Source organism: Agelaius tricolor, unplaced genomic scaffold, assembly GCF_023055355.1.
Source record: "Agelaius tricolor isolate 1412-34295 unplaced genomic scaffold, bAgeTri1.0.p SCAF_2, whole genome shotgun sequence".
Classification (NCBI taxonomy): Eukaryota; Metazoa; Chordata; class Aves; order Passeriformes; family Icteridae; genus Agelaius; species Agelaius tricolor.
In genome coordinates, this window is record NW_027269262.1 from 48,171,395 (window position 1) to 48,198,408 (window position 27,014).

Consider the following 27,014-nt stretch of genomic DNA (forward strand, 5'->3'; position numbering starts at 1 on the left):
TTGCTGTTAGTCATGAAAGTAATTCACTTATTTTCAGGGGCTTTGGGGGTTTGTGTATGGTTTTTTTCCTGCTCAACACAAATTTTTGTGACTAAAATTTCCATGAAAATAGGGTTTCAAGAAAAATAATTTATTTGTTTTCATATGGGTATCTCAAATAGTCAACAAAATTCTTGCATTATCAAGAAGCTCTTCTGAACCGCTGGCTTGCTGTAGCTTTGAAAGAGGCTGCTTCTCATTTGTGGAATAACATTCTATGCAAGCTGTGGGAAACACAATAGTATCACCTTTCTTTTGTTAGCAAATCCTCAATTTACCTGATGCTTAAAGAAAGGCCAAGGCAGTTTCAGAAGCAATTAGGTAAGCAGGTACTTAACACCTGATCAGTTACTGTGAGGTTACAATAGCGAGTGACAGTGACCCCTAATTCATATGTAATTCCTGGAAGCTAATTCCTCATGCAAATACCCCATTTATTACAGTGCAACAAGGGGCTGGTGCCCCACATGGAAACTACTTCTTCTTACGGTGGGGAAAGGGAAGACAGATACAATTTTAATTTTTGAGAAGATTCTAGGACTTGTAGTCGTTGACAGCGGTGGGGATACATTTTCAGGAAGATGGGACTGGGTTACTTTAAATGAAGTGATGTTGGAGAATGCAAATGTGCTTCTCAGAAGCAAAAACTAATGCAGAGAAATGCAGATGTCTGTAAAAGCTGTTAATATTTTAACTTTTTGGTGACTGCTCCTGGTATTTGCAAATCTTTAATTGAAATGTAAGTGCCTGTTCCTCTGTTCCTTATTTGAAACAAAGCTGAGATCCTGTAAGAACATGTTATTTGTTTTGGTTTTTGGGTTTTTTTTAGCAATTCAGCAGTTACATGTCGATAAAATACTTCACAAAAAGGAGTTGGTTTGGTTTACTGACTCATGTTTTCTTCTCTTTGTACTAGGATTTTCATAAAAGGTACACAAGTAAATTAAAGTGCTATTCTTTCTTTTTTAGAGGAAATGTTTTACTGCTGTTTGACATAGAAGTGTAGGTGCCAGCACAGTTATAAATGAATAGCTATGAAATGTAAATGAATTTTAAATGTTCTAAGTCTTAGACATTGGCAGCACAAGTTCATCTAGTACTGAGACACTATGTTTAGTCTTTCCTAATGTGGAAATTATTATTTCTAACAGATAATTAATTACCAATGCAAAAATCAGGCAAAACAGAAAAGAAAATAAGGTTGGGATCTCTGTGGTGCTTGGTAGTTAGAAAAAGACAATGTAACAGGGAGAGGGTTAATCTCCCCTTCATCTCCCCTCAGTTACTTGCTTCCAAATCAATGTGTTTTGGGTGGAATTTCCTCATTCAGTTTCAAAAAGCAGCAGAAACTTAAAAGAGTGCTTTTCAGGCCTTAAAGTCAAGGCAAAGAAGGATAATGAAGGGCTCTTGCTCTTTCCATCTGCATGTCTTTGAAGGAAAATTCAAACCTTTTACCGCACAGGAGCAGATTTGCATCCTCTCCCTATCTCCTGGTGGAAGTAAATCCCAGCTGTAGCTGGCCAGGCTCTGCAGCCCTCCCTGCTTCTCCTGTGGCAGCTGTTCCATGAGCAAGAGAAAAGTTCCTGGAGGCTCTGGGGTCTGTCTGTGCTGCCTCTCTCCCTGCCCACCCATCGGGATCCCGTTCCCTCTCAGAAGGGGAGCCAGAGGAAGCATTCGGTGTCAGCCCTGTTTATTATCTCACCACCTCAGAAAACGAGGTTTCGGCAGTCTCCTGTGAGCTCTGAGCTGGTGGCTGCTTTCTGCCGTTTCTGGTAGTGAATTATAAAGGCAGTGAATTTCAGCAAGATTTGTGAAGTTCAGGAGCTGGTTGGATGACATCGGTGTCCCCAAACTTAAGTCCCCTGGGGCAGCAAGGTAATTATAGCTCTCTGACAGGCTGAACATCCCAGAGGCATGTGCTGGCCAGCCAGCCTGCCCATGCATACCTCTGTGATCCGGAGATGTCGCCAGCCAAAGCCGAGGAGGATGCCAAAGGAGATTGTGAAAGGAGGGAGAACGGGGAGAGTGCAAGGGGTCTGGGAGCACTGGCTGAGTAAGAGATGATACTGGGGGTGGTGAATCATAGGTACTGCTTGCAGATCCAGTAGGATACAGCATTTCTACAGTCCAGTCCCACATATCCTAAATGGTGGGAAATATTAAGATCTTCAGCCTCTCAGCTAAGAGGCTGCTGTTCCCATGATAGCAGGCAGTTACTGAATTGTGCTTGTAAACTTGTTAGGATGTTTTTTTCTTAGGACTCTCCTGTAGCTTCTCCCTTGGGGACTGATGCAGTGACACACAGCTGCTTGAAGCATAGCTGAAGTTGTTTTGCACATAGCCCAGATAAATCTGAGTCTTTTCTTTCACCTGGGGTGTCGTGGAGTGCTGCTTCACTTCACTTCACTGGGACAGCAAAACCCTCAAGCGGCCCAAAGCTTCTCATGTGATATCCACACTTCTCAATGTTGTGTGCTCCTTCAGAAAACAAGTCTGTATTGACACAAAACAACACTGACAACCTTGCTTGTGCCAGTGTTGCTATTGCTAGCAATTCCTTCAAAAGCCTTCTGCTGTTGGAGAAGCACCATTTGTGCTTCTGGGCATTTCCGGAACATTTTTAGGTAGAGACTGGGCTAGAAGCTAATTGTGTAAAGCATGGGTTTAAGTCTGTGTTGAAATATTACTGCACTTGCTGTTTCATAATCCTTATCTACAGATTTCCTGTTTGCCCACATTGTCAGCGGTGGGCAATTTTTCTGCTTTAAATCTAGATGTAAAGTGGTATTTTCTAAGCATGTCAACTACTCAGATTTCGCTGAATGCCTAAATGTTTAAGGCCAGCTTTGAAAATTCTGGATTTAATACCTAAGTGACATTAACATTTGAATAAGCAAACTTTATTTTGAATGGAAGGGACTTTTCTCCTGGGTTTATCTGAGACTGTTTCTTTCTAAATTGCATCAAAAAGTCTAGATAATACTTAGCCTGGTACCTGGCTTTCTATTTGACTATGATCAACATGTTTTTAGAGAACATGCCTTAAGAAGAATTTAACAGATTAAAATCAAATGACACCTAATCAGAAAAGAACTAATTATGCTTTAAATATGCAGATTTAATACTTCTCTCTTAAAACATATGTCAATTTTTATTGGTAAGTTATTGATATAATCCACTGATTCATACATGAAAACTTCAGGAGCTTAATTCAATTCATTGCTTGGAAAAAGCAAGTGTGTGAGGGGTAAATTCAAGCTAGCTTTTCATGAGCTGCTGCTGGAACTGAGGTGATTGAAGAAGTGAAGAAACCATTCAGCCAAGAACTAGTTCGGCAGATTGTGAGTGTAGGCACAAGACTGAACCTGTATTGGACCCTGTTTTCAGCAAGCTGCTGCTTGTGAGGAAATTCATGCAAGCTGATTCTGTGCATTCCACTTTGCACATGCTCTGTGCCTGCTACAGTGCTGAGATAAAACCAAAACCCAATAACTTCCATAGTTTTTGCTGAAGTTGCTATAGGTTTTGGCCCAGGAGCTAAGAGCACAGACATATGTATCAATAATGGCTGAGGTGGCTTTTGGTTAAGCTGTGATCACATTGTGTTACCACATGCTAACCCAAGGTCTTTCTCCAGGATTTTTTTTCTTAAAATTTCTGTGACAATGCATAATATTTACATGAGTAATATTTTAAATGAAGTGTAAGTAATAGGTATTAATAGCTATTGCAGTAATTTCAAATTTAACAGTAATCTTGATTCTTGTGATTGTGATTTCCTTTATTTATTGTTTATTTAGCCTGGACACTGCTCTGGGTTGCCTTGCTATGCTTTTTGTGTGACCCAGCCTGCTACCTGCTCACTGCAGGGCATAGAACAGCAGAAACTCTCTCAGGTCCCCACTTTTGCCTCCTTCTGCTGCTTTAGCTCTACACTGATTAGAAGCCCAAGAGGCAAGGTTATGTCCTTATTTTGTGGGCATATGTGTATTTGAGTGGGGAAAAGACTTAACTGGGGACTTGAAAGTCCTGCAGTCCACTGAGACTTCAGAGACTCAGCTGGAGACGTAGCAAAACATGATTCACATGTCTGAAACTAGTGAATTATTTATTTCCTGGAATTTCTAAAATGTTTGGAGGATTTAAAAATTAGATATTTAATTATTTTAATGTAATAAAATGATTTTTAGTAGCCACTATTAAACTTTCATCATCAATTTTTATCATTCTTTTGTATTACTTAATGGTGTTTATGTATCAATGCTCGCCTTCTGCAAGCAACTAAGACAAAATAGTTTCTCTTGAAAAAACTGTAGACTGAAGTTTGGCAAAGAAAAAATAATATTTGGCATGTTTTAAGAGCTGCTTTCTGTTATTAAATCACAAACTTATCCTCTTATTTTGATTGTTTTTGAAAAATTGGATTTTGGAGCCAATTTTTTGATGTCTAATGTTTGGGCACTTAAATTTCTTTTGTGCCTGTATATGTTTAAATATGTATATTTAAAATAATGTTGTCTATTGCCTCTGAAACTCTCAGCTAGTGGTTCTGGTGGGATGCTATCTCAATTTCCTCTATTTCCCTTAAAAAGGATATATGAAAACTCCAGTTACAGCATCAAGTCGTGAAGGCCATTTGCTTTTGCAACTGATCAAACAAAGAGAATTAAATGAATTCTTCTGAAGAGTTATCATTTGTTTTGCTTTGTTCTGTAGGTTTTTGTCAAGCAGGCAAGGATTTACGGTTGGTATCTCTGTGCATGGAGCAAATTGATATCCCAGCAGGCTTCCTGTTAGTAGGAGCCAAATCTCCCAACCTTCCTGAGCACATTCTAGTCTGCGCTGTTGACAAGAGGTTTTTGCCAGATGATCATGGAAAAAATGCACTTTTAGGTAAGAGATCTTTTTTTCCTTTGTACCATAATAATTCAGAGAAAAAAAAAAGCCAGTTGAAAATTATCTAATGTCATTTCAGCTAATGACCTTCTATTAGAAATATGTTGAGGAGAGGACTGACTTCATTAAATCAAATCTGTAGATGAACCTGCCTTAAAAGCCCATTTTAAAACAAGTCCCTGATTCCACAATTAATCACAATTGAATCTCCCAGATTTCTGTGTGGGCAGAAGTCAATTGCAGCCCTGGCATTCTAAATGTGAACTATCCATATTCTGTTTATCTCAGCTGGAGCTTACAGCATTTTCATTTAAGAAGAAATATGCTCATGCAAGTACTGAAAATGAACTATATTATGTTTTTTTTTTTTTTTTAATTAAGGGATGATTTCTGCCCTTGGCTTCACCAGGATCATTGATCTCAGTAGAAGTTCTGGGAGCAGTTTGCTTCCCAAAAACCAACACATAGGGACACCCCGCCCTACCTTTCCCAATTATGTCATAATCTGTTACATTTATGAAGTTTAAAATCTTAGTACAAAAATGCCTCTTGGTAATTGAAGACAGGCCTATGTGCACCTAGATTTCCTGCCTGGGTCACAACTGGTACACATTTTAACAAGGTCGTAGAAGTGATTTAATGTATTTTGGCTCCTTTAGCCTATTTTGAATTTACTCTTTCATTTCTGCCTCCAGTCATTGTTCTGCCTAGGGTATATTCAGAAAGACCTTTCAACAGGAAAGAAATTACGACAAAGGATAAATACCCTGATTTAACTGCAATGCTCAAATTCTGGTGCAGACCACCAATATTTTGTGTAACTATTGGAAACAGCTTTGTTTTGTGCTTTAACTTTACGTCTCCATTAAATCCATTTGATAAATCCATACATAGCAAACCTTTGGGCCTAAGGCAGAAATGCCCCTGGCCTGAGTTGGATAGAGGCTGTGGTGTGATGTGCCCTCACTGGTATGACTGAGGATTTGGGATAACAGGGTACACTTCAGGATTCAGAGGAGCTTCTCCCCTGCTAAGCCGGGGAAGTGTCAGGAGCTGACCAATAAGAACTGATAGGCAGATGGTGTTTAAACCTGATTAAATGTGGTACTGCTTGTCTTTGTTGGTAAGCTTCCCCCTCCATCCCAGCTTTGTATCCATCCATCCATCCATCCATCCATCCATCCATCCATCCTCTCTGGTCTCATTTGTTAAGGAGCCTGGTGACTCACACCTCTGGCATTGCTGAAGTTTCTGTCACTGGCACCTGTGAGCAAAGAAAGAACTGACTCAGTAGCTCTGAGAGACCCTGGTTACTCTTTCTGAAAACTCTGGAGACACACCAGTAGATCCTGTGGGCTGCAAGAGAGTAAAGAAAGAATGATTCAGTCCCAGGAAAAACAGGATGAAGATATTTGCATCTTGGCATCCTCATCGAAGCTGATAATGAGGCGTAGTAAGGCTAAAGACAATGGCCTTATTATTAAGAGTTTTATGGATAAGGGATTTTGTCAAAAACACTGAATATCTTTGTCATAAACCTGTTACTTTGGCTGACAGGTGAGTGTAGGAACCAGCATCCTCCAAGGTGTTTGTTATTGTGGAAAATAACAATAGTAGCAAGAATGAAAAATTTATTATCTTACAGATCTTGAACTGATTAGTAAATGGAAAAACCACAAACAAACAAAAATAAAGCATTTCCACTAGGTATTAATCTGCTAGCACTTTTATAAATCATTATTGATATTCTGTAGAAAATCTGTTTCATTAGGGGTTGAAATCAAGTCAGAGATAAGTGGCATGACAAGTAAGACAACAGGGCTTAATTGTTCAGCATTAGATAATAGAAGGCTGATTCAAACAACAAAGATTTTAGGGCAGACCCATTTCAGAACATACCCTGTGCTTTGTTCTATGAAATCTGCCATCATTATGCCAGATTCCCATTAACACAGCTGTGAATGGCACTGGAAATCAAGGCTACTTAGAATTCTTAGTCTGGATTATCCTCCAGACCTCAACTCAAAATTTCACCCCTTTCTGTGAAGCCTGTTGGAAATGTTGCAGAAAAACAGTCTTTGTCACTAAAATGGTTATTTTCTTGAGAAGCTGTAGGTTTTTGAAACTATTTTAAAGCACTCCTAACTCTGGCCATGCAAATCTTGTGGTTGCTTTCAAGACTGTAATAAAATGTAAGGTTCAGTTTACTTAGAAAGTATTCTATGTAAGAAGCCTCAGGGAAAATTTATTTGATGTTAATTTCAGTCATATGAAATGCTCTGATGAATTAGCCACTGTTTTGAGAGAGACGTCTGCAGTTTGGAATCCATGGTTTTTTTAATATAGAAAAAATGTGGGTTTTTTTTTTTCCTAATGGAAATTTCCTAGTGTGACAACATAGTTGTCCCCCTGTCAAGAGGTTATCCTTCTCTGCACTGTGTAGAGTGGAAAACTGGTGGCAGGATTTTGGCATGAGTCAGTACTTCCCACAGAGATGTAGGAGTTTCAGAAGAGCTCAGACTGACCCCCATGTGCTGTGTCCACAGAAGCTGGCTGGCTGGAGGCCTCCAGTCCCCTGGAACTGGATGTGCAGGTAGGTTTAGATGGCCTTACTCCTAGCAGACAGTACAAGACATTTAATCTGCTTGTGTATCTTCTGCTTCCTTCTTCCAGGATTTTCTGGGAATTGTATAGGCTGTGGAGAAAGAGGATTTCGGTACTTCACAGAGTTTTCCAATCATATCAACCTGAAACTAACCACTCAGCCAAAGAAGCAAAAGCACTTAAAGTACTACCTAGTAAGAAGCTCCCAAGGTGTACTGTCAAAGGGACCCCTTATTTGCTGGAAAGGTAATAAAGGTGCCCATTCAATTAGGGGTGGTTCATGTTGTTAGGGGTGATGTTGAATGAGAAATTGAAAGTTGCTGTTGAAAATGTATGCATTCAAAAGCAACTGCTTGAAGGGAGAATTCTTACTGATTTCTTACTGAAGTTTGGATTTTGCCAAAGAAGTTAAATGTGACTGTAAACACTCTTCTTTCATCTCCCCATACTTTTGGTGGCAGCCCTAGATCTTCCCATCTTAGAGTGTGCAGCCATCTTGGTAGAAGATAAGAGGCTACTCAGTCTGATGATTCTTTTATGTGCCTGAAGCACACAGCCAGGGCTGCAGCATTGGTTTTCCACTGATATTCATCTTTGCAGGTGCAATCCAGTCTGTCTCATGCCTGAGGATAGCTAGCATGCTGTAAGATTAAGAAAGCTCAGGGCACTGATCTCAGGGAAAGAAAAGACTTGGGTGCTCCTGCCATTTGCAGTGTTTTACACTTGGTCTTACTCTACCAGAGCAGCATGTGTGACATTATGTGCTACAGGAGGGTGCATTTGTGACCCCAAGGCAAGGTAGCCATGGGGGTCTCTTATTGGAGGATGCAGGGTTTTGGAGCTAGAACCATACAAAGACTCAAGGAAAGAGTGGTTTACCCACCCACTGTCTGCCAAGCTGGTTTATGTGCAGACTACCTGACCTTTTCATCTGTGGTCTCACTCAGTGAAGACAGAGTTTGATCTGGGCCCTGTTGTTCCAAAAAGTTGATGTGAGGAGAGGGGAAGCTCTGCAGGAGAACTGACATCTGAGGAGTCACATCCTCATGTGAATAGCAGCATGACACCAGAAAGAGATGGTTATCACCGAGCTGTATGAGTGATTATAGTTTGTATCAGTTAGTGGGTCAAAAGGATCTTGGCTTCAGCTGCTTTTCTCTGTTACAAGGAAAATTAACTGCTGCTTTAGAGTGCATGTGGCTTTTCAACAGCATTTTTCACAAAAATGACACAAATATTTAATTTGCTAGTAAATTTCCAAATAAAGACAAAGGAAGCCTTATTTTACTTCTGGAATCTTTTTTCTGAAACCCCTCCCTGATACTCATGCAGTTGGAGTTGGTGTATGTACTGGTAAATGCAGTTGGGAGTAATGCACGTGTAGAAGAAGCAGATACTGGTTCCACTTTTGGTTATATGCTACTTGCAAGTTTCTGAGCACCCACGAAAGTTCAGAAAATCAACCAAAAAGTCAACCTCATGGGCATTACTTTGATAGGTCCTGTCCCCATATTGCTGCCATCCATCTGGTAATCTTTCACTCTTCACTTAGATTATAGGTCTAATTAGAAGAGTGCTTTTAAACATTTAAACCCTTCTCCTAAAACAAATCTTGATTAGATCTCAGTTTTAAAAATGGATTAATGTGTGATTTTCAACGTGACTTTCTCCTCCCTCAACTCAGTTTTCATCCAGACAGACACTAACAGCGCTGAGATCTCCCTGAAGGTTTGTATAAGCATATTCAAAATCTGGGTTTCAGCACAATTTCTCCTTTTAAAAGGCAACATATGACCATTTGTATACAGGTTGTGCCACAGAAGTCTCTGAGTGTTTTCTGGGACATGTCCAATACCTTCAAATCTCTTGGAAGCTGTGATCCGAGGGCTCTTGCCATTTTGCAGCATCTGCTCTGTATTTGCCTGGCCCCCTGAGTGGCCCCCAGGGAGGTTTTCTTAATTAGAAGACAAAGTTGACAAAACTGCGAATCCCTATTTTCCTTGGATGCTGCCATTTGCCGCTGTTTGTTGTACGTGCTCTCTGTGTGCTCTTAACGTTTTGTCGCCTTTCGCCACCGCGTTGCTGAACGTTGCTGCTGGGAGGAGGCCTTGTTAATATGTACTGTAGCTGCTTCATTTGCAGAATGTAGAAGCAGGCAATCATCTGCTGCTAGCCTCTCTGCTAAGCCAAATCCTTCGGTGTCACCGTCCACGACCCCAGAGGGTGGATCAGCTAATGGATACAAGTCAGGGTTCACTCAGACAGGTAGGAGCTGAAAGTGCTGTAAAGATAACCATTGGGGGTGGTAAGTTACCTCAGCCACTGCTGGGTCAGGGATGCTGTAAACAACGGGGTATTTACCTTGAGCCATGTGGAGATTACACTGGAGAGGATGCCTTTCAAAATTTGCTTTGGCAAAGATTAAGACCCAGGTGAGGCTGAAGGTTAGATCAGTCTCAAAACAACAATTGATGTAAAAGCATTAAATGGTCTTTTGATTAATTTATTTCATTCTGTGCCTCCTTGTCTTTGTTTCATTAATTTTCTTTGTGCATCTCAAAAAACTTCAATGACATGTTTGTAGGGAAGTGTTTGCTTAGTATATAAACTAGGCTATTTGTCTGGAAAAGGATAATATCTCCTTTTAGGGAGAGGGGACCAGATGTTATTTTATTTACTTGCTAATTTCCTTATTTATTTAAATTTTATTGCACGCAAAGGTGTACTTTGAATTGCAATTTCCCCATATGCATACAGTGGGTTTTTGGTATGTGAGCTAACCAGTCCCTCACAACTATTCTAGAAAGCTATTAATGATATCCTTAAATAAGGAGAAAATATATAAATCAAATAGACATTGACTGACAAAGAAGCAGCATCTTAATATCATGTATCTATTTATTTATTGCAAGTAGACAAAGTGCTTTTGTTTGAGCTTTCTTTCTCATTGCTTTATTGCAGCTTCATCTATGCTGTTGTATGTTTTTGTGTCTGTTTGTGCTATTTCTTGAAAAACTAAAAACAAGAGAAAATGACTTGTTAGTTGTTATTAATTGATATGAATGTCCAAAACCACATGTTTCTTTAAAGGGAATGAAATGCAGATAGAAAGCAAGATGGTTAAAATACTTTTTACACCTAGAAAGTTTGTCAAAAGGAGTAATAAACAAAACCTGAACAAAGGCATTCATATGAGACTATAATCACTGATTAGTATTTACAGAGGCACTTCTCTCAGGTGGTTGCCCCTGTCTCTGTTGAGGAAGCAAAATGCTTTGGGCTTTGGATAAAATTAAATGACAGTGTGGTTAAAACACATCTGCATTTCATTGCATGATCCCTTGGCTTCCAGATCCAGGCATGAGAGCTGTGCAGATGCATGAGGACCTGTTCATTTGGAGCAACAAGCATTCTAATATTTACACAGCTTTGTCTTCTATTGTATCTGCCAAGTTAATAGATACACCTTTTATATACGGCTTTCTCCTTATCACTCCCTGCCATTTTCAGTCTGCTTGGTGTTTCTGTGTGTCACTGTTTGTACTCCTAGGTCATGCTCGTCAAAAGCTTTTCATCTCCTTCTCCTGTTATCTCCTGGTGAAGATTAATGCCACATACATACACATGAATCCCCTGTGACTGGGAGAAGGGGGGAGATCACCTTTTATTCAGTGACATAAATTCTGATGTGTCACCTATGATGTGGGGCTTTTCTGGCTTTTTCTCTTCTAGATTCTGCAAAGCTCTTTCTACTGGAGTTGGCTTCTAGGTTGTTTTAAAACAGGACTACTTATTAGCAGGTTGTTTTCTTGCTCATCATCAACTCATATCCCTTTTTTTCTTTAAAAGCTGTGTAAATGTTTCTGATGAGCAGTTCAGTCTCTGAGTTCTACAAGATACATGTAGGTAGTTATGGGCAGACAGTATCAAAAATATGGGTTTGGGCAGACACTTGAGGGGAAAATTCAATTCACATGTTAAGCAACTAGAAACAAGACTTTACAAGAGAAAGACGAAGAATTTTAATAACTGGTATTTTAATAAGTCCTGATTAGGTAACAGAGTGGTGTTTAAACATATACCAGCCACATCCACATTCACAGATAAAATTTCAAGAGAATGTATTACAATTAGAGATGGGGGACAAAAAAACATCCCCAAAGCTTCTGGAGAGTTTACTTTAAAGAAACTTTTAACACTACATATTTGCTACATCATATTTAATGGCAGACCAACATCTCCCTCCAAGGGCCCAGACCCGGTGGTCTGTTTTGTTAGCCTTTCAGTGTATTTCCTATGAGCATGGACAGAATTTTCTGGTGGGGCAGCAGCAGCAGAGGCTTCTGTGTTTGCTCTTCATGTCAGCTACTCTGTCTGGCAAAGAAGAGCTTCCTCCCACCCTCCTCCACCAAATGGTGTGTGGCCTGAGGGTGAATGTGTTTGGCAGATCAAGTTGGTCTTTGTCTTCTGTTTTCTTTAGCTGGCTGTTTTACTGGGACATCTGTAGGTGAACTTAGACTCCTTTGCCTACTTGTTGCAAACTACTTTCTAGACTGATGCTGAGTTAATATTCTTTCACTCTGGTCATAAGAATTTGGATTTGCCAGTGTATCAGCATCTGAATGCCAATTTTTTCTTGAAGTAAATTGCAACTATGAAATGCCTGATGTTAAAGGGATTTACATGCTGAGAAGTTTGGAATCAGTTTGATACTGGGCAAATATTCAATTTGTTTGTTTTTCAGTTTATCCTTCTATAAAATAAGATTTATAGGTTTTAGCTGTGGTAGAGTGCTCCATGAAGTTTGTTAATTTATGCAAAGAGTTTGGGCTCAAATGCCCTTAATTTTTTACCCAGATTTATAAATGAGCATATGCATTTTATAGTTTTGTAGACAGTAGTGCTGTAAGGAGGCTATGTTTTTGGGTGTGGTTTTTTCTGCCCTTAGTCAAGCTTAGCTGTGTCTGATAGAGATTCAGTAGCTTGTTGTTGAAAATCTCAGGTGATGGAGATGCCACAACCTCTTTTAGGTAACTTATTGCAGTGCTTATTCCCTATGCTTGCTGGCTGCAAGTTCCATAAGCTCTTCGTCTTAGCTTCCTCATGTGAACCATGAGAAAACTGCATTTACTTGCCTATCCCATGAGGCTATTTTGAGGAGCAAACCCTTTCTACAGTTAAAATAGTTTTTGAGTGTGTGCGAGTGCAAAATACTGTGGGAGAGATCAATCATGGGTTCAGTGGATTATAAGATTCTATAGAAACACCCAGTTAAGTGTTTGTTAAAACTCCTGAAAGATACATGGTAATTTCTTAGGAGTGTAAAAAAATTGTTTGCAATTTATGCAGAGATGAGTGTTGATAAATGTGTATGCAATAAAAAATTATATATATTTATATGTAAATTTTGATCATTAATTAAACAACTTCTGTTCTCAGATTCTTCAGTGTTCAGTCCAGCAAAATCATCTTCTGCTGCTGTTAACTTAAGTGGAACACCAGACCCATCCCGGAACAAGAACATTGTGAAACCTCTGGCTCTGTCAGTACAGCTCGTAGGAAAGGCATTTGCTGCAGGTATGGCTTTGCTTTCCAAAACATCTGAGAGCCAAGGGAATAATCATCTTAACAGCCAAGAAAAGAGAGTGTTCTTTTTTTGGTGGAAAAGGGAAAGGAAAACATTCACTAGCATTCTCCAGAACTCTCATATTCTTGCAGTCTTTGGCACAGAAATTTTTGCAGTTAGTACTGTCCCCAAGGTTGAGCCACACCTTGGCTTTCAGATGTAACATCTTGGTAGGAGTGCAGTGATATCTCTCTCTGCACTTCCTAACCATAAGAGAGCATAAATGTCACCTCTTGATATCACACTGATTCCTGCCTCAGTAACTGAGAGTTGGGTGCAGTTCTGCATTTCTAACCATTATAGTTCCTCCACATACGTGTGCTGGAATTTAGTCTCATTTCAAGGAATTTTAATATATCTGCTGTTTTAATTGCTTATTTCTGTATTGTGTGTTTAATAAATTGTAACCCTCAACTGTAACATCTAAGTCCCACACTGACACTGTTGGGATAATCTGATTGTTTTTTACTTTAGGTGGTTCATCTTTGAGGAATAAAAAAGAAATCATCACACTTATTGCAGAACAGTATGCTTGAATAAGAAAATATATCTATTTATTTGGTTTATATATGCACATGAGCATATATATATCATTTTATACATGATGTATTACATCTGCTATTTAATACAACATGGTATTGGTTATGGTACTTAATACAATTATGTTCTATCTAATAAATCATTAACAGTTCTTTGTGCCAAACACCTTTCCCCCTCCATACTTAGGTGATTTTATTTTGCACTGAAATTTCTGCCCAGCTTTTCAACAACTTCTGTAACTGACCCATGCCCACCATATCTGTCTGTACAAAATTGTTGACTCTGAGTAGAAATGAGGAGCTTACAATGGGCAAGTGAAATTATTCGTATTTTGTAATTGGCAATTGTACCAGAATTTATTTGGATGTCTGCAGCTGGGGAGTTGCATTGTTTTAAGCTACATACCCACATCTCTAACACTTGCAGTTGCAGCTGCCATCAGCCAGCTGCTGCACCATCCCCTGGTGTTGCTCCTGGAATGCGTTCTTGGGAGCTAAATCCTTGTGAAGCTGGCTGATACCAGCAAGGAACTGGAGTTTCCAGTGGCCTCCATGTTGGCAGTTTATGCCATTTTTTTTCTTCTGCAAAAACTGAGTTCTGAAAAAGAATGAGAATGATGAGTGATGGTAACTTCTGGTGATCATCTGTGGTGGATATAGCGGGTCCTGCCAGAGTGTCAGACTTGCTGGGACTGGAGAATCACCTTAGGCAGAGGTAGCAAAATTAAGCATGGTTTGCCTCAGTAATGCTCAGGCCATGTACACTTTGCAGCAAACTGCCCACTGTCCTTTGCTAAGGCTTTAGATGAGAGTCCTGTAGTGAATTACTGTGCATAGCATAGGGATGACGGGGGGAAAATTGTGTAGGTACACACAAGTGGCTTAGAAATCTTTACAAACTGAATTCGTGATGTATATTAAAAAAAAAAAAACCACTGTGTAAGAAAATATATCACAAACTTCGCAATAAAATTGTGTGTGTGTAACTTCTTATTTTATTTTGGTGGGGCTTTCTTTGCATTTTTTCTTCCACCTATCCCTCCTCACCTTGAAGTCTGGACACCAGGCTTGGATTTTGCAATCTGAATGTTTCTCTGACGAGTACATTTCATGATCTCCCTGAAATATGTTTTTTTTCAGTCACGCATCTTGCCCTGTTCTTTTGCATCGTGTGTGGCTGTATTATTTTATTTGTTTGTTTTTAAGCTTGTCTCAAGCCACACACTCTGTATTTTATTATACTCAGCTCCTCTTTCACTGCGTGCCACGGATGTTGCTAATGGAAACGCTAATGGAGGAAGAAATAATGCATTGAGTACTACAGTCTCTCGGCCAATGCCTCACTCGACATCTCCAAGTCCTGGCTGTGCAGCTGGAGATCAAGGTAAAGAAAACCTCTCTGTTTTTTTATTCTAAGCTGCATTGGATGGTGAGCTTGAAATTTGTGATTTTGTTCTTCTTCCAATTGTAGCTGTTCCTACTGTTCAGTCTTTACAGATCCATTTGCTTTTTGGCATGACCATTAATGATAATGCTGGACATTTTAGCACAGGTAACAATGTTTTTCACATCACAGTCTGGTTTTATGTAAATCTAGGTATGAGCCTCTTTTGCTTTGCGATGTGATACCCGCTCAACACTGATGGGAAATGGAAGGTGGGCTGGAATTTGGTCATTTTGGAGGACAAGGTTTACAATTAGTTTTTGCTTTCCTTTCAGCATCCATGTCCAGCTCTGGACCACCAAAGAAACGCCACCGAGGATGGTCTCCTGGGTCCCCAGTCCCACCTCCTGGTTTAGCAGTACCTGTTCCTACGATCCGACCTTCGACAAGAACAGGTAAAACTTGAATGACACTGAGATTTCATTTGTTAAAACGTGAATTCAGCCAGCCCAGCAGCCCTGTGCTGCACCTCTCACATGTTGCACAGCAAACATAACTGATCTTGTTGAAGTATTTAAGCACACCATGGAGTATTTAAGTACACCATGCCCCCAAAAAGCACACAGGATGCTTGGTCCTGGTAGTTGTAATCTAAGATGCGACACAGGGGAAGTAAAACTGCTGGGGGAGAAAGAGGAAAGGAAGAGGCAAATAATATTATTAAAACTATAAAGCTGAAAGAAATCCATGGTTCCCCCAACTGTAACTCAGTTGTTCTAAAATTGTGCAGGTGTATGGATATATGAATATATTTCAAGGATTTTTCGTTGGCCTTCACCTTGACTGTTGTGTTTCAGAGTGGTGTGGGATGCTACAGAACCTGTACACTCCGTTTCTGCATGGGAAAAACAGCTTTATATAATATTGGCCTAACAAAGGACACTGATACTGATACACTAGATGATCTTCAGTTAAAAGCAGAAAGTGAGACCAAATGTTAGTCATGTGTGGAAAAGCTGTTCGAGTTTAATATCATGGCAGGAAATAGAATTAATTACAAGTACTCATCAATACCCATGTAGATACCTCTTTATTCATAACTGTTAATAAAACTGTTCCCTATTTGAGTACTTTTCAGACGTGAGATTTAGCATATTTTCTAAAGGGGAATAAAGAGTTATTTATTCTTCTCTCTATAGAGTGAAAAAATAAGCATCCAAGGAGTGAAAAAAGCCATTCATCAATATGCACAATGCTTTTATAACTCTGCTCTTGAGGACTTGGTTTTAAGATGTTTTGGAATTATTTTCAGAGATATTAATCATAGGAAGAAGGGTTACATGGTAACGCAGGCCTGCTTTTCTGAACACTTCAAATTGCAGCTTTTGTTGGTTTCTGTCTTCAGAAACCTGCTGAAGAGACATGTTATAAGGCAATCTCCCCTGTTTGTTGAGTTTGTCTCCACTAATCTGCTACCTCTGTTGTGTATTCCATTTTCTATGAGGCTTTAGTAGTACTTTTTTCTGTTGGATAGACAGTTCCCCCTGGTAAAACATTCAGGTATGCATTCATTCATCCTGACTTTGATGTTTTTCTATTGATGGCATGGTTTGAAAAAGTGGTTGCAAACCACCAAATGAAGCCTAAGAAACTTGTGAAGCAGGCCTTACTCTGAAACCTGATTACAGATTACAAAATTCTTGCACTTGGCTTCCTTTATTTATGAAAGCTGCTGCTGCTCTTTCATGAGTAAAGCCTGATTTTTATCCTTGTAGCAACTATCAAAGGGTAACTTTGAGATTTTGGCCTGCTTTTATTTTTCTTATCTACATATATTCTAGGTCAGAAGTTGAAGCAGTTTCTTCCCTTGTATTGAGAGGCAGTATTGGGGGGTGGCCTTTTGGCTTAGTACTTGGCATTGTTTAAAGATGCATATTCAAACCTGTGTTTTGCTCTCTCATTCTCACCAACAATACAGTGGCCAGAAAAAGTTTTATTTTAGGGATGGGGCTACAGGAGGATATAGGCTCTTCATTTAAATTACTTAAAACTATAGCAGGAAATGCAGAGACCTTTTGAATTTTATTACAGTTAGTGATTTGCAGTAATTTTTTTCTTATTTGTTCATAAGGCCAAATCACAGTATGAGCCTTTTAGTAATGGAAGTCTCTCTTTTCTTTACTTTATAGAGCCTCTTTTGTCAGCCCCAGTTCCTCAATCCATGTTAACTGGAATTTTACAGCCTCAACCCATCCCAGCAGGGGAGACTGTAATAGTTCCTGAAAACCTGCTGAATAACTCGGGAGTCAGACCAGTAATTCTGATAGGTAAGTCTTACACTGGGGAATCAAATGCTGCATTTTGTACTAATACACACTCCCCAGGACAAAGAGGGGTTTATTTCTTTTTGTTGGTTCTGGCATTCAGTACAATACAAAGTTGGTTTGTCACAGATATTTCCTTTAGTTGCTCAATATTTAAAACTGAAAGTCAGGCAATTTCTGGAGAACCTGATTTGCAAACAGGTCACCACTAGGTCAAATTTATGCAGAACCACTGGCCAAATCTAAGTTTTATACAAATAAGATTTTTGTAAAACCCAGGGAGAGAACGATTTCCAAGTAATGAAAATAGCTTTCCGGTATAAACAACTTATAAACCAAGCAAATATTTCCTGCAGCATTTATAGTTCAGATCTTGAAGCCCCAGAATTCTACATGAGAACCAGAAAATTGATTTGCACTGACTAAACAGAAGTAAATCATACTAACTTTTTGTCATTTATAGTCCATAGTTCTTGTAAGCAATTGAGATAACAGATCAGGCTTCAGGCTTTTAAAATCCTTTAGCTGTATAAAGTACTTTGTTAACCCTTAGAAAGACATTTTATTAAGAGTATGACTTTTAATGTGAATATGCCTTTCAACCGGAGCTATTTGGGCATAATACATTAAAATAGATGGGTCAGCTAGTGCTGCCAAATTTTTCATGAGTGAATTTTTTTTTCACTCTATATTTTATTTAGGTCCAATATAGTATAGATGGTCATATAAAGTAGCTTCAGTGTCAATTGAACATGCTTGTCAAAACAGTCTGTGGAATCATTTACATGAAGGAATGGAGAAGTTCTCCAAGTCCTGACTTGCACAGATAATTTTAATACACACAGCTCCTGGAGAATTAACAGGGCCATGTACACCAGTAAATCTGTCAAGGATAGGGTTACGCTTCTGGTTTGTTTTGCTCAGCGTTGTTTCTGGAAGCCGATTATAAAGCTCTAGCGCAGTGCTCTAATGGTTTTCAGAGAAACACTTCCTTATTAAAGATGAGAGTGCCTACAGCCATCAGCTTAAGTGCAAATTGAATGCAGCCCTTAGGCTCTTGGAGAGCTGCCATTAAGTCCTCAGTTAGGCTAAACTGTTAGTGGCCCTGAGAAACAGCGTCCTATTAATAGTATAGAACCAGATGTACCCAAAAGGATGGATTTGGCAAAATCTCTGTGGAAATGCTTCTTTTGAAATGAAAAACATTCTGAAGGAAAAGAGGAGTTAGCCTGTGCTCATGTGCTTTACCTTACAGAATAGCATGTTTAGTTGTCAATGTTTATTTTACCTGTTTATGAAAACAGAATGGGGAGGTGGCAAAAAAAAGTGAAATCAATCACAGCAATACCACAGTGGCTGAATCAATGCTAATGTGACTTATGCTGCTTTTATAATGTTAAGATCAATGTACTTTTGCTTTAATTGATTTTTCTTCTTTGTACACTATATTATGGAGAATCTGTATTTAAAGGTCAGGGTAAGAACCAAACAGATAATATTTTCATCTCTATTTGGATAACAACAGTTATTACCCTGCTGGATATCATGCAGTTAATGTTAGTTCTTGCAAATGTATGTGATCACTTGTTGTAAAATGCAGCAGAGGATCCCTGGCCTATAATTTATTTTTTAAGCTATTATAATGCCAAGAGCAGTCATTGGTGCAATGTATTTTGCCAGACAGCTTTAAGAAAATGTTTGGAAATGTATTATTGTGCAAGATTTCATGTAATGGCAAATTTTATGAATTTCCGTGGGGGTTTTGTTTGTTTTATCATAGGCTATGGCACTTTACCTTATTTCTATGGAAATGTTGGTGATATTGTTGTAAGTCCCTTGCTGGTGAACTGCTACAAGATTCCACAGCTGGAAAACAAGGATTTGGATCTCTTGGGCTTGTCCAGCAGTCAGCTGCTAAGTGTGGAGAATATGATACTTTTAACTATTCAGTACCTTGTCCAGCTAGGTAAGCAATTTGTCATAGGTACTTGGTTTTATTTGAGACTGTCCTTTTTTCTTCATACCTTCTTTATGTCCCTTTTAGGGCCAGTTTTCTGGCTGCTTTTGTGGCTGGAAGAGGCAAGTGGCTCCATCTAGTGTATGTGACTTTGCCACTTGGCTCCTGAAACGGAAGAAGTGAAGTGAATTTAAAGGCTGATACTGCTTCTACTCTCCATATGGGGATTGACCAGGTCACCTTTGTGAAATGGATTTGCAATGCAGATAACTCATTTTCTTAGGGTATCAAACCATCAGTTATCACAGCCCTTTCTAAGGACACTTGGTCTGTTTTATTCAGTTTTGTGACAAATGCTGGCAGATGTGTGATGGTTGTCATTGTTTTGGTGACAGCACTGTTTACATGAAAACCACATTTGTTATTCAGACTAAGGCAAGTGATTCAGTGAATATCTCATTCTTGTAAATGTTTTTGAAATGGACTTTTTGCAAGTTTGAGAGCAAACCAGCAAGCCACATTTTTTCCCTCTTATTGCAGGTCCAGTCATTTTCCCCACCTTAGAATGAAAAGAGAGTGGTAGCAGCAAGGTTTTAGAAGTTAAAAATGCAGGATAGTTTTGGGAAACTTCTATGGTAGTCTCACCCTAACTTTTGTATTTGAAAAGATGCCACTTATCACAGGAGTGTGTGAAGTTACTTTTGTGAATAGCACAGTGCATCTGTAATACATAATGGTAAGAAATATGCAGGTGTTCCAAAAGCAGTACAACTGCTGATAGCCTTACAATTTGGGGACCAAATGTGCTCCAAACCCCAAACATGCAGGTTTCACCCATGAGTGCTTACACTTCTCTGCAGTTTGTGGAGGAGACAGGAAGGAAACCATTTTCCATGTTGTAATAATACTCTCTTAGGGACCTGTTAGCTTTGTTTATCATTCTCTGCCTCACTAGTTCATTGGATGCCATGTTAGAACTGACAAGGGGTTTCTTAATTTTTTACAGGATGTTTTTCTGTTACCTTCTTTCAGTGGGCCTAAATTTCTTATTTGAGATTTTCATCTTTATTGGGAAGTTGTAGAGTGTGTGTGGTAAAACCAGCTGCTTCACACAATTCTGGATTGATAGAGGCAGCTTGCAAATTTGTAGCCAGCTGATAACAGCCTTTCCAGTTAAAATAAACTATTTGTTGAAACCTGTGAGTCAGTGAATCATGCTCCATGAGCAAGTCTAACTTTAGATGGATGCATCAAGTCTGTACTTGCTGCAAACTAGAGGAGGCTTCATGCAAAGCTTCTGTAGCTGAACTGTGTTCATTGAGCACTGTGACTTCAGCATAAAGCAGTTCTCTTATTAGCAGGTGTTTAGTTTGGCTTTTGTTCTTAGCTGGGCAAAGCTGAATAGTTTGCTACTTGACCTTATGTGGAGACGTGTGCCGGTACTGTAAGATGAAAGAGCCTAATGAGGAGAAAAGTAAAAACATTCTGTAGAGGAGGGGATGAAAACATGCTGCTGGTTTGAATATTGCTGTAAACTTAAAGCTGTTGGAATTGTGACAGCTGCACTGAAATGTAGCCTTTGTCCCATGTTGTTAAATCAAAGCAGATTAGGGATGAGTGGAGGGTGGCCAGATTCAAAAGTTTTTGACAAGAAGAGACAAATACACATATAAATTAACAAGTTATTAATCTAAACCTCTTTTTTTTATTGAGAAAGTAGGACTAACATGTTTTTCTTTTCTCCAGAGTATATTGCAAAAGAGTAAGATAAAGGCAAAGATAAAAAAGCAGGCAAAAGCATGAAAGAGAGGCTTGCCTAATTTTTTTCAGATCTCACTACTTGTATAAAATATATTTGCAGATGACTGTGATCACAGATGATAAGAATATTAGCTATGGAAGTGCTTCTTTTTTGGAGAAAAAAGGATATAGCAGAGAATTTTTGTCAGCGTTCTTGTGGAAATTATGACAGCATTAATTGTAGGATGATGCTGTTGTGTTTTCAGAAATCAGCTGAGCAGCTCGTGATGATATTACCAATCAAAGTAAAAAAAACAAATGCATTTCTGATGCTTTAAACCTTCTTTGAAGACTATACATAGTTAAAAATGTGATTGTGAGCTGTAGCGTGACTATAAATAAATTCCACTGACTGTGATAAAGAAATAAGTAAAAAAAGATAGAGAAATGTGTTTGATTTTAGTCTGTTTTTTTTTTTTTTGTCTACCTCCGGGACTTATTCGGATTTCACATTTGTTATCTTTGGCAGCATTCATGGTGAAGTGTTCTCAAGTATTGTTTTTATACATCAGAATGCCCATATTTGCAGTATGGGTTACATTCCACCATCTGCAATCATCAGCTTTTTACTATTGCACTGCCATTTCTACAAACACCATCTCAGCCTATGCAGTGCTAAGGTGGTCTGTGTTCCAGTTGAAAAAGATTTCTGAACCCTGTGGTGTACCTCCTGTTTAGGATTCTGAAATCATTCTCCTTTCTCTCTGTGCATTGTTGTGGTGCATTTGAGTCATTTTGACTCTAGATTTTGTATGCTGTGACACCCAGAGGTGTTTTGTAGTTTTAATGTCCAAATGCACATCCAGACTCAAGGCTTTTGCAGGGCTTTGCTTTGAGTAGAAGGGATTGTGAGAAACTAAAAGCAAGAGCTTATTCCAGTAATTCTCCTGTCTTAGGTGGTTAGAGAAGTAGTCTCTGTGGGATATACCCTGAAGAAGATGAGTGTCATGCAGAAATGGATGACATTTGAATATATTGACTTAAACTGTATAGAATAATGGAATAGAATCATAGCAGCATTGAATCATTTAGTCTGAAAAAACCTTTAAGATCAGTGAGACCGATCATTAACTCAGCACTGCCAGGTTCACCACTAACCATGTCCCCAACTGCCACATCCATGTGTCTTTTGAATGCCTTCAGGGATGCTGAATAGATTCCCTGGGCAACCTATTCCAATGCCTAACCACCCTTTCAGTGAAGAAATTTATCCCAATGTCCAATCTAAACTACCCCGGCACAACTTGAGACCATTTCCATCCGTCCTGTCACTTATTATCCAAGAGAAGAGACCAATCCCCACCTGGCCACAGCCTCCTGTCAGGTAATGGTAGAGAGCAGTGAGGTCCTCCTGGCCCTCTTTTTCTCCAGGCTAAACAGCCCCAGCTCCCATTTCCCACAGAACTCGTGCTCACCACCTGTGCTGCCCTTCTCTGGACACGCTCCAGCACCTTCCTGTAGTGAGGGGCCCTGAACTGTACACAGGACTCGAGGTGTGGCTTCACCAGTGCTGACTACAGGGGGATGATCCTGCCCTGGTCCTGCTGGCCTGGTGACTTCTGGTGGAAGCCAGGCATTGGCCTTCTTGGCCACCTGGGCATGTGCTGGCTCATGTTCAGCCAGCTATCAACCAACAGCCCCAGGTGTTCTTCCAGCAGGCAGCTTTCCAGCCACTCTTCCCAAGCCTGTTGCTCTGCTGGAGGTTGTTGTGACCCAAGGGCAGGACATGGCACCTTGTTTTGTTGAACTCTTGGTATCACTCGCTGGTCACAGTGACCCCGAGAAAAGTTAGAAAATCTGTTTTCCCAGCCCCGGCGTTCAAAGAAGGAGTCAGAGCTCTTCATTTCTTGGTCTCGAGGTTGTTTATTGTTCCTTATCTATGAAATTCTTTCTTCTGTCCAGCTGAGGTCCATTCAGCAAGACAGTTCAGGCACTCTGCTGCCCCCAGGGCGGTGTTATGTCTTTATACTAAAAATTACATATACAATGTTTACAATTACTTTCCAACACCTGTCACCTATGTTAGACAGTGAGCTTCTACTCTAAACCAATCTAAAAGTGCCAACATCACAGCAGAAGATGGAGGCCAAGAAGAAGAAGGAGAAAGGCTGGACATGCCCAGATCCCTCCATCTTGCCCCCTGAACCCCCATTCTAAAAACCCCAAAAATCTACTTTTTCACCCTGTGATAACTTCACTATCATTCTACTTAAACTGTCATGGCTTGCAGATCTTCATCTAAGGTTGGTAACTTGCTCCACGGGTCATAATCAAAACCACAGGCGTTTTGGGCTCTGTGCCAGGGTCTCTGAGACCCCTGGCGGGGGTCCTGGCAGTCCAGGACAGCCAAAGGGATGTCCTGGGTTCCGACATTGAACCTCAAACCATTGTCCTCAACCTATTGATCCAGCCTGTCCAGATCCCTCTGCAGAGCCTTCCTGCCCTCTGTCACCTGCAAGCTGCCCGAGGGTGCTCTCATACAGAATTACTGAATACTGTGAGTTGAAAGGCACCCATAAGGATCATCAAGTCCAGGGAATGGCCCATATGGAGTTTGAATGTGCTATCTTGGCATTATTAGCACTGTGTTCTGACCAGCTGACCCAATCTCATGCAACCCCCTTGTCCATATCATCAATATAGGTATTAAACAGACTGGCCCAAACACTGAGCCCTGGGGAACACCATTTGTGACCAGACACCAACTGAATGTAACTCAGATATTAATATTTTATGATATTGTTTATTTTGCAGTTTTGTTTTTGAAATCAAGATGATCATTTGCAGGCTCATTTCTGTAGAGAATCTTCTATATATTCCCTTTTAGCATCAATATGTTTTTTTAAGGAAACCATTCACAATCAAAATCAATATCAATCATTTTGTCTTACATCTCATTTGATATTAGTTCCATTATTTTTCTGGACTGCTGTACTTTCTTATAAGTAGTCTGAGTGAAGTTCTGTGTATTCTCATACTGAGAATCTGCTTTTCCATTTCTACCATTATTTTAATCTTCTTGGATTCATGATGATGACCCTTGTGTTTAGAGCCTATCTCTTAAGTAGCCTCCCTCAATCAGCAAAAGCTTCCTTTAATTTCTGTTAGTGGGTGACATCATTTTCATTTGTTACTTTATTTCTGCAGAGGAACATTCTTCTCTACTGTTATAAGTCTATTTTTTTTTTTTAATTTTGAGGTATTCAAGGACCTAGAATGTGTGATGTTTTCTTAGAGGGAAAAAGAAAATCCATTTCCAAAAGAGAGCTCTAAAAGAGAGCATTATGCCCATGCTGTGTTAAATTGGACTCTTCAGAATTTTTCAGTTTGCATCAAAAATGAAAACAGCCTTGCACTTACAAGTTTATAGTTGTCTTACCATCCTGTGGTAATTGGATGGTGGCACTTTCCATATGTTACTTCTCAAAAAGGCAAAAATGACAACAGCTGGCAGTTTTTACAGATTCTCTGCTGTGGGTTATTTACCCACACCCTGTTTCTCACACAACCTTTCTGTTTCCTGGCCTGAAAGAAAACATAAAACCAAACCCACTATTTCACATCTCTCTGGTATTTAAGCCCCCCCCCCCCCACCCCCCTTTTAGTCAGAGAAAAGCAAGATGTTGAAGTGTGAAGTGTGCCTCCTTTGGCACTGATATGAGATCTTGGCAATATAAGCCATGGTTACTTTTTACTCTGTGTTCATGTTTTTAACTGTTCCTGAATATCTTTGACAATGAGGCAAAGCTAACTGAACAGAATGTTAATTGAAGTTCAGTTGGAGGACTGATGCCAAGATAGGATGCCTTATATTCCTGTTCTCCAGTTCAAGTTGACAGTACAGTTGACAGAGTCTGGGGAATGTAGATCTAAGATTGCATATTCTTCTTTAGGTTAGGTTCTTGCAGATTTGCTAAAATTAATTTAATTAAGCTAAGGAAGAGGTTAAACATGTTTATTTGCATCCATGCTTAGTTGATTAGTATGCAAGATGAGAAAAAGCAAAACAAAGAGCACTTAACAGGCTTTGTCAGGCTGCATGGCTGTGATTAGGGTACAAGGATAAGCATTTTGGTTTTCTGCTGCAAAAACACATGGCTGCATGCTTAATCCTTTTCTTCCAGGCAAAAGGCACATATTTTCCCACTCCCTTGTTTGTCCCACCAGTTGCTGAAGCTAGGAGTGAGGTGGAATACCTCATTGTTTGGAAGAGGAAAAAAAAAAGGCGGTGGTAGAAGAGAAAGGCTTCTAAAATAAAAAAGAATAAGCCATGTGGGTAGATATCCACTGAGCAGCAAGTAGTTTTTTTTTTTAAATATAAAAAAATATGGTGAAGGAGCTTGTCAGATCAAGACAGACATGTAATTATTCCTGGTTCAATAACATTTTTATATGAGACACCGTTCTTCTATTTGTTTGTTTTCATTGTAGGTCCTGACCAGATACCCCTGAGGGAAGAATTTGAGCAGATCATGTTGAAAGCTATGCAGGAGTTCACTCTGAGGGAGAGATCCTTGCAAATGAGTGCACAGTGTATCTCTGTGTCACCAGGTCAACTCCCTTGGCTTGCCAGGTTAATCGCCAGTGTGTCCCGGGATCTCGTGCACGTGGTTGTCACCCAGAACTCCCTGGCCGAGGGCATCTCAGAGACCTTGAGGTCTCTCAATGAAATGAAACATCAGCAAAAGCTACCAGATTATGTAGTTGCCATTTGTGCATCCAAGATTAGAGGAAATGAATTCTGTGTAGTGGTTCTGGGTGAGTATATTTGCAGACTGCTTCTAATGGCAATGCCAAATTCATTTTCTTGAGTTATTGATCTGGTTTTTAAATCCCTTTTGTTCTTTTTATTCTCCTTTGTATTGTTGCACTTCAATATCAAAGCTTACTGTATCTTCAGCAAGACTTGGAATACTGAAGTCCATAAGGATATAGAAAAATATCTTTATGCCAGTCATTACTACTTCTTGAGAAGCCTGAGACTTTATTGTTTGTGTGATTGCCTTAGAAAATATCTTGAAGTGACCCAGTGACAAAAGAGTTGCTTTGACTTTGTTTTGTGTAACAACTGCGATATTTTACGTGGCAGGGTCTTCTGCAGACTGCTTAGAACAGAATGTGCTTTTCATCCTTTTTGTCCTTATTTTTATCCTTTTTATTCTGCACTGATGACTGGCTGTGCTGTCTGTGTGTGAATGAGTGTGTCTGGATGGAAATGAACTTTGACTAGTCATCTTTCCTTTGTGGGCAGATAAATCTGTAATGCCATTTTTTACTTTTTTAATCTTTTTTCTCCCACACTAGGGATAATTACTTTTTTCCTATTTATCTAGAATCCTCCATTTAGTCTAAGGTGCAAATACTTATTTTGAGTATCATTTGTCATACAAGTATGCAAAATGATGTGTAATCCCAAAGAACCTGCTAAAATTAGTTATATCAACTAATTCTCTGGTCACTGATGAAGTAGACTTGAGACTGCTCTCCCAGTCTACTGGGTAAAGGCAGTGGAGATCCATGATTGAAGATCAGAGTGCCCCAGACTTCTAGGATGAGGAGGTTGTGTTGACAATAAATTGTATTAAGGTGTGCTCTCACTCTTTCCCCCTCTCTTCTCCAGGTCAGTATCAATCTCGGGCACTTGCAGAGAGCATGCTTACCACCAGTGAATTTTTAAAAGAGATCAGTTATGAGCTCATCACAGGGAAAGTTAGTTTCCTGGCATCACATTTCAAAAATACATCTTTAGGTGAGTGATTCTAAGAAGCAGAAGTTCTAGCCAAGACAGTCTTGTCTTTAGGATTGGTGTGTCTCCTGTTCAGCAGTTAAAATGCACATGGATACA

The 27,014-nt window shown here is 39.5% G+C and overlaps 1 protein-coding gene across 5 annotated transcripts in view; it reads left to right on the forward strand.

Moving 5' to 3' along the window:
• The window catches only part of GREB1L (GREB1 like retinoic acid receptor coactivator), a 132,747-nt gene that overhangs the window by 74,721 nt on the left and 31,012 nt on the right, over nucleotides 1–27,014 (forward strand). For 4 of the 5 annotated variants that reach the window (XM_071418116.1, XM_071418148.1, XM_071418127.1 and 1 more), the window contains 9 exons: nucleotides 4,756–4,932; nucleotides 7,609–7,785; nucleotides 12,979–13,116; nucleotides 14,951–15,088; nucleotides 15,424–15,543; nucleotides 17,278–17,415; nucleotides 19,193–19,378; nucleotides 25,601–25,927; nucleotides 26,790–26,918. In XM_071418116.1, the coding sequence (XP_071274217.1) occupies nucleotides 4,756–4,932; nucleotides 7,609–7,785; nucleotides 12,979–13,116; nucleotides 14,951–15,088; nucleotides 15,424–15,543; nucleotides 17,278–17,415; nucleotides 19,193–19,378; nucleotides 25,601–25,927; nucleotides 26,790–26,918 (1,530 nt within the window). Of the gene's footprint in view, nucleotides 1–4,755; nucleotides 4,933–7,608; nucleotides 7,786–9,681; nucleotides 9,805–12,978; nucleotides 13,117–14,950; nucleotides 15,089–15,423; nucleotides 15,544–17,277; nucleotides 17,416–19,192; nucleotides 19,379–25,600; nucleotides 25,928–26,789; nucleotides 26,919–27,014 lie in introns of all 5 variants that reach the window. The other variant, XM_071418157.1, reaches the window with a different exon arrangement.